This window comes from Halyomorpha halys, unplaced genomic scaffold, assembly GCF_000696795.3.
Source record: "Halyomorpha halys isolate HHAL.00 unplaced genomic scaffold, Hhal_1.1 Scaffold132.1, whole genome shotgun sequence".
In the NCBI taxonomy this organism is placed as follows: Eukaryota; Metazoa; Arthropoda; class Insecta; order Hemiptera; family Pentatomidae; genus Halyomorpha; species Halyomorpha halys.
The window spans coordinates 396,363-404,790 of NW_027109437.1; the positions used below are offsets into that span (position 1 = coordinate 396,363).

At 31.8% G+C, this 8,428-nt stretch overlaps 1 protein-coding gene across 1 annotated transcript in view; it reads right to left on the minus strand.

Annotated features, from left to right (window-relative positions):
- The window catches only part of LOC112211348 (amiloride-sensitive sodium channel subunit gamma-like), a 31,757-nt gene extending 24,020 nt beyond the window's left edge, over positions 1-7,737 (minus strand). Inside the window, exons 1-4 of the mRNA XM_067047604.1 lie at positions 7,514-7,737; positions 7,320-7,434; positions 5,753-5,883; positions 3,678-3,753 (exon numbers count right to left, since the gene is read on the minus strand). Coding sequence (XP_066903705.1) covers positions 3,678-3,753; positions 5,753-5,883; positions 7,320-7,434; positions 7,514-7,737 — 546 coding nt within the window. The remainder of the gene's footprint in view (positions 1-3,677; positions 3,754-5,752; positions 5,884-7,319; positions 7,435-7,513) is intronic.
- Positions 7,738-8,428: the final 691 nt, after the last annotated feature.

Sequence of the window (8,428 nt, forward strand, 5' to 3'; positions counted from 1 at the left end):
AGGCGCCTGAAAAGAAGATGTCTCGTGACCTTATATTGTAAACTGTTTTTAGAGTTCTACTACTAGGTAGTTTCTCTACATCCTGTATCATATCATTATGATCAAATTTACTGGTTGTATTTTTTTATACAGTTGTAAATATCAATAAATAAATAAAATAAAAAAAATTCCTTCTGTGATTATGTTTATTTTTTTTTTTTTTATTATTTTCCTTTAACTCACCCCTTCTCCGCTGAGCGTGAGCAACTGTAAACGATAAACATATAACTAAGGATAAGTCAAAATTTGCGGTTATAGCTCTTATACTGTACCTTTCAACGTGGCATTTAAAAGTTTCACGGGTATAACAAAAAATCTACTTTTCTTCCGCGATATAAGTTTTTTTTGCAAGAAAAACTGTCGTGAGTTCTTTCTTCGGTTCACCGATCTTAGAGAATAGTTTAGGTATATTAATACACCTTACTGAAAGTATAGATCGTTTATTGACTATTATCCATGGCTAAAACGACTTCTATATACGACTAGCGAATAAAAAATTCTTTTAGCCTCCGGGAATCTAACTCACAGGACTTACTCTTTTGAAGAAGATACTTTGAAAGGCCGCTACACCTCCCTGTGTAAGACGGCTCAAACTTATTCAGCAGTTACTCAGAGCCGAACTCCCCCCCCCCCCCCCATATTGAATACTCTTAGAGATGAATACTACATGGTGGTGGTGTAAGATATCCGCTTTGTATTTGGAATGGGTCAGGGTATGAAATCGAGAGAAGACGGACTTGACATAACTCACATTGATATTCCACTCCCAGTCCCACCCCCCATCATCGAACCTCTGGATCATATATCCAGTCTCCCTTCCTACGAGAAATCTTATTTTCCTTCTGCGGAGAAATAATTTATCATAAGTTATAGTCGAGTTTTCATCCCGTTTCAGAGGGATGAAAATCATTTTTCATATGTCGTGTGAAGAAATTCGAATTATTATTAATATTAAAAAAAAAAAAAAAATGACCGAAATTTTGACAAATCGGGTTATAATTTTTATTTCCAATCCCCTTATTCAGAATAAAGTACAAACTAATACTATAAGTTTTGTACTGGTAGATGGTTTTGTACTGATTGACCGTGTATAATAATAATAAATGAAATATGATCCGGGTGCGGTTAAATAAAACTCAAGGAGTAATAACTATTTTAATTGAGACGTTTCGCCCCACTTTGTCAGAACTAAAAAAGATACAAACAATTAACGTAAGTAAAAAAATAAATGGAAAATTACAAGGGTATACAATGAAAAGGAAAATTAAATAAGAAAAATAAAAGGTTATAAACAATAAATGAAAACGAAAATACTAACAGATAAAGAGAAGAAATATAAAAGAAAGTACAAATAAGAGATGAAAAGGGATGAGAATAAAGGAAGAAAATGATCGAGACAGAATTCATACCTGTTTTGACAGAAGTCAGAGTCTGAGTGAACCGTTTGTATTGAGTGGAGTGGGGATGACAGTTAAGTACGTTACATTTGAAAATAATTTTAAAGTAAACAGTGTAGAAAATTAAAGAAAATATCTATTAAATAAATCAAAACTTGTATCCTTTTTTTTCTCAACCTTTTTATTTTTCACCAGTCCAACGTTTCGGCCATTTTAGCCATCCTCAAGGACATCTTCAATTATAAATTCTTCCTCACATTAAATTTAGAATTACTTTTGCAGGCTATTCTGCCCAGGTCATTCATTAATTATTAGTTAAAAACCTATTTTTTAAAATTTAAAATCATAAATATTCAATTCTCCTTAAAATTATCCACACAAAATCACTATCATATACATAAACCATTTATTATTTATACATATACCATTTATAACCATAATGTATATGGTAGTGATCTTGTTTGGATTATTTTATATTAGAAGAATTAAATATTTATGATTTTAAATTAAAAAAAATAGGTTTTTAACTTTGATTAATGAATGACCTGGGTAGAATAGCTTGCAAAAGTAATTCTAAATTTAATGTGGGAAGAAATTATAATTGAAGGTTTTTAACTTTTAATTAATGAATGATCTGGGCAGAATAGCCTGCAAAAGTAATTCTAAATTTAATGTGAGGAGGAAATTATAATTGAAAATGTTCTTGAGGATGGCTAAAATAGCCGAAACGTTGGACTGTTGAAAAATAAAATTGTTGAGACAAAAAAGGATACATGTTTTGATTTATTTAATAAATAATTACCTTGTCTCAAGAAATTTAAATAATATAATTAAAGAAAATATTAAAATTAAGTAAACAATAAATAATAATATACATGATAGGGAGGGAGGGGAGTAGAGTAGTATTTTATTATTATATAATAAAAAAAATAATAAAAAAGTAATTAATGTAAGTATACTTAAGCTGGTAACATATGAATATAAATTAAAAATAAGATACATAAATATAAAAGAAAAAGAAAGGATAGTAACTAAAAAATATAATTACATCAAGTACGGGGTGAGAATTTAGAAAATAAAACCAGAATAAAAGATATGGCAGGAAAGTGGGCTTCCGAAATGCAGAACGAGAGAAAAGAAGTATTATGAGGGTTTTATAAGATTCAAAATGTCTTGGTATGTTAGGGATTATGTGAGTATATCTGAAAAGAAAAATATATAAAAATGAACAAATACTATTAGGATTCATTTAAAAAGAAGGCATAAATTACCAAAACCAATTCCAATAAATCCTACCCTTCGTATGGGTCCAATAAACCCATGACCTCTTGCCCCACAGTATCCTTTAATAATACCCAACTTATTCCTATCGAACAGATCCGTTACTTAAGACTATATCTGGACAAACGACTGACATGGATTCCTCATACAAGACTGAAAAGACAAGAAACTGCTCGTTGATTCCGACTATTACAAAATTTACTAGATAAACGGTCTAAATTGCAAATCCAATACAAAAGAATGATCTAGATGACTATAATAAGGCCTATCTGGACATACGGAGTTGAGCTTTGGGGCACCACTAAACCATGGAATTCCTCCCGAATCCAATCCTTACAGTCTAAAATTCTTAATGCTCCCTACTTCTTAAAAACACATGCATATTTCGTTTAATACACATGAACATACATCTCAGATATTTAGCGTTCAACTAAAAAGAAAAAAAGTAGTTCTAATTATAGAACCTTCTTCGTACGTTAGTAACAATACTACTTATTGTCAAGTCAACTAAGGAAGAAAAAAAACTGTAGAAGTTTTTACTTAACGATTCCATACTTTCTTTCAGGAGTTAATTCAAATTCCAGGTTCCCAACTATGCCAACCGGAGTCTACAACAAAACTAGAAAAAAAACTAGAATATTGTATATATATATATATATATATTTTTTTTTTTCAGAATTTCGCTTATAACTAGAAAACTGATCCTTCTTTAAGAAAGAATTTATTTGCCATAAAAAATTTATGCAGAAAAAATTTACCACGAAATGCCTGAAAAAAACTTTAGAAAAATCTCTTAACTCCCAAAATTGTAACTTGTAAATAATGCTCTCTGCCCAATTCGGCTAGAGCTCATAGCTCCTTCAAATGAAATGTATAACATGTAATAAAAAAACAAATTAGATAAGAAAATATTTCAATAAAACAAAATAGTAGTGGCAGGAGATTAAAATTTCTATTTACCTCAATATCTTCAGCAGCAGTGAGGTATAATTCTCCCTGTTTCGAATAATGGCTGACTTCCAGTTTGTATCTAGAACTATAAATCAGCAGTAAAAATACTAGCTTAAATTTAAAAATTTAAAATTAATTTTCTTTAAAAATATTTCACTAACATATTAACGTACGAATGTGCCACGACTTTGTCCATAGTAACGATATTGAGAAAGCAGATGGCACAATTTCACCTCACCCCACTTCTTTGTTTTGTTAATTTGAGGTTATATTAGAGTTATAAGGCTGTATTAGAAAAAATGAATTCGTTATTTAAAAAATAGGTTGAAAAACTAAAAAATAACCTGATAAAGGCTGATAAACAGTCTATAAAATTTTTGACAACACTGTAGCTGTGATATTTCGAATAAGTTATCCTTGAGAATGACCAGAAGGGCCGAAACGTAGGAGTGGAATAATAAGAAAATAAACAAGTTGATATTTTTTAAAGTTATAGTTTATGCTAGATGAGTTTCATTAAATTAATTAGATATAGTGAATGAAAAGTCCTTTTCCTTATTTAAATTTTTTTACTTTATTTAATTAATAAAATTTAATTATATTTAATTTTATGTTCTCCTTATTAGTCTTAAATTATTAACAATAAACATATTGTTGTCAATTATATAAAAAATTCCGAGCAAGTAAACTCAAAGTTTAGACATCCTTATTTATAATTATTTTTGGAATTTTTAAATTATTATTTTTTTATTTAATTGACAACAATATGATTATTGTTAATAATATAAGACTAATAAGAAAGACATAAAATGATATTAAAAGATATATTTAATCAGATGCCTAATGATGGGTTGACAGCCCCGAAACGTCGGTTTTAGATGTAATTAACTTTTTATTGACTATATCTTATTAAATAATTAAGTTATTTTTTATTATAATTGATCAATGGTAATATTTATATAAGAGAATTAATAATAATTTATTTTATTTCTTTAATTATGTTACTTTACCCACTTTACAGTTACCTATGTATACATTTTATTTTCCACTTCTCTCATCACTTCATTTTATTAATTCTATTCTGTAAAATTATTCACTTTATGTCATTCTGTTTATATTTTCTATACTTATTGTGGTTGTTATCTTGTTCTGTCCTTAGGCCTGAAGAAGGCTAGAAACTCTAGCCGAAACGTTGGCACAATTAAATAGGTTACACCAACTTATTTGTGTTTCATTTTGACCGTACCCCCAACCATCTACTCCTCGTACGTCATCCACGGTCAACTATCTCTCATAATTATAAAACATAATCTGTAAAACTCACTAACCACCCAAACCCACTCGTTTCTAACCTTGCTTCCTCTTCCATTCCTGGCAATCCTCCGAGGCGCCTGAAAAGAAGATGGCCTCGTGACCTTATATTGTAAACTGTTTTTAGAGTTCTACTACTGGATAGTTTCTCTACATCCTGTATCATATCATTAGGTCATTATGATCAAATTTACTTGTTGTATTTTTTATACAGTTGTAAATATCAATAAATAAATAAAAAAAAAATATATATTAAATTTTGTGTTCTTATTAGTCTTAAATTGTTAACAATTTAAACAATTCAAACACATATTGTTGTCAATTATATAAAAACTTCCAAGGAAACTAAACTCAGATTTTAGATCTTCTATTCTAGATCAAAAACTCTTAAGATATATATTTTTTTATAGTTGATCAATGGTAATAGTTTTTAGGACTCAACTAATTTGAATTAATATAAATAATTTTGGATAATTGCTATCAGTAATTATCTTGACATCCCATTAACAACTGGTATGAAACAAAGCTAAAAACAAAATGGTTTTTTGTTAGCAAAATTCTCATTTTCCCTACTTTGGACTATTCTCAAACCATAAAAACTAAACTGTTCCATAAAGAATTACAGAAATGGAATGAATATCCAATCGGAACGAAACGACTTCTTGGAATGGACTGAATGGACAATTACAGGGTGAGGCTGAGTATAATATTCATGAGGGGGGCGTCTTCTTCCCGAAGCCCCATCAAATTGAACTCTTTAATATTACAATTACCCGGTCATTTCTGAGTTAATTGAGTAGCAGTTTCCAACGAGGGTAGGCAAGTGTTTGAAGGCTGAACAGCAGTCGAGTTTCATTCCGTTCCAATAGCAATCTAACAGTAGTTCTTCACATCTAGCAGTCTTCTGAAAAAAAACGAAAAGAAAAAATAAACATATATTAATTCATTGCTATTTCCAACTGTACATTATAATACACTTAGTAAATTTGATCTCAGTTAAATTGGAGTGTTACAGGCGTGTAGAGAAACTACCCATTGGTAGCACTCTAATAACGTGTTACATAAGCAGGTCTCGTGGCCATCTTCTTTTCAGGCACCTCGGAGGATTGTCAGGAATGAAAGAGAAAGCAAGGTTAGAAACTAGAGGGTTTGGGTGGTAAGCGTGTTTGTAATGGAAGGCTAGATCGGTTACATATGGAACATTAAGGTCTTTATGTATGATTCTATTTGTGACAAAGTAAGGAGCATTAAGGATTTTACGAAGGATTTTGGGTTGCAATGATTGGATACGAGAGGAATTCGAAGGTTTAGTGGAGCCCCAAAGCTCAACGCCGTATGTCCAGATTGGCTTATTACAGTCATGTAGATCAGCCTTTGTAATGGATTGGAAGTTTAGACCGTTTGTCTAGTAAGTGCTGTAATAATCGAAATCGACGTGCAGTTTCCTTTCTTTTCAGTCTTGTGTGAGGATTCCAGGTTAGTCGTTTGTCTAGATGTAGTCCTAATTAATGGATCTGTTCGACAGACGTAAGATCCTCCAATTACGTCACCATTCTTCGAGGGCTGTAGAGTTTGGAATGCAATTAGAGGGTTATTATTAACAGCGAGCACACGTGTCATCAGCATACGTGGATGGTGAGGATAGTGTTAGGACCCGTTGGGATGTCAGCTGTATAGGTGGTGTAGAGGATGGGACTGAGGATACTACCTTGAGGAACACCTGCGGACTGAGAATAGAAGGATGAATAGGAACTATTGTGGTTTGCTTGGAATAATATATCGATGAGAAAGTATGTAGAAGGTAGGAATCCTAACAGGTAGGAAAAGTCTGTTCAAACATATTAATGGAGATTTAAACATGTTATTTTTATTAATATTTATCGTATTATTTTTTTCAAATTACTTTTTTAGATAATTATATATTTTGTTACTATAGCCCTAAGTCAACCCTGTAGGTTCAGGAGTCCTCTGAGGTCCACCCAATCTCATAACACATGTGTCATCAGCATAAGTGTTGAGAATAGTGTTAGGACTCGTTGGGATTTCAGCTGTATAGACGGTGTAGAGGATGGGACCAAGGATACTACCTTGAGGAACACCAGGAGTCCTCTGAGGTCCACCCAATCTAATAAAGTTGTATACCTTAGTCAGGGAAAAATTTGGCGATCGAGCGTGATTTTTACAAAATCACCTCCTTGCACAACCATTGGTCTAGTAATATTCCTTATAAAGTACTGCACTGCTGACTCTTAATGGGTCAGCAGATTTATTTTATTATGATTATAATTTAGAAACTCAATTAATAATATTTGATATGAATAATATAGAAAAAATATATACCATTTTAGTGATATTTCGGTAGTTGTTGATAGGATAATTTGTAGTATTTTTGCAATTAGAACAATATTTTTTCCCAGGGCGAACCAAATTTTCTATAAATCCCTCCTTTCCAGGCCTACAGATAACATGTACATATATTTAATATATAAAAATTAAAACTGTTATTCTGTAATATGTAAAATGTGCATACTTACAAACGATGTTCGGACTTTGCAGAACATACCGAGAATGCAGGAAGTGTTGAAGACCATTGCAAATAATTAGTCCTGACTTCGTAGATGGGACTGTTGAAGGCTGGTGAGGACAATAGCAGCCAACAGATATAGAAGAAGAAGACAATCCTGATGAAGATCCATATCTTTGTGGCATAGTTGAAGGTATGTCCTCGATGTGGAGGTTGTGTGTCTCGCGACCACATAGCGAATGACTTGTCGCTGGAACCCGGTCGCGTTTTCCTTATCCGTACATCGCACAGATTTCCATCCTTCCATTGATTTTCCATTTACCGTTACAATCAGCTCATCCACGCCCGTATAATTTGAATCTAGAATTATCTGATTATTTTACTTTTTTCAGATGAGTTTATATTGTGCATATAATGCGATAAGGTCGTTTAAAATATTTAAATAATTTAATAAAAAATAGAAAAAGAAACACAACAAAAAAAAAAAACCTCTTCTTGTACCTTTACCTTGACGTGGTGAAGAGGCTTAAGGCTCAATGCCGAACTAAAAGAGGTACACAACTCTAATAATTATGACGTCACATATCCTATTCCTAAGTGTATACCAGTAATTGATAAAAGTTTGTTTACTTTCGATGAAAGAGTTTAACGAATAAAGAGGATTAATGAGTCTAATATAAACGAAAAGAAGAGGATCGTGAGACCCGCGTAATAAAATGGTGTTGAATGAAAAGAAGAGGATCGCGAGACCCTCATAATAAAATGGTCGCGAGGAAAATACAAAATGGTGGCAGGGTACACTTGAGTTCCACCAAACCTTTAAATCTCTCCAACAGTATAAAAGCAAAATGGCGGCTGGGCACACTATGGCACTTCTAAAATCCTTAATCTCTCAAGCTGCAAGAAAAACGACAATGGCGCACGG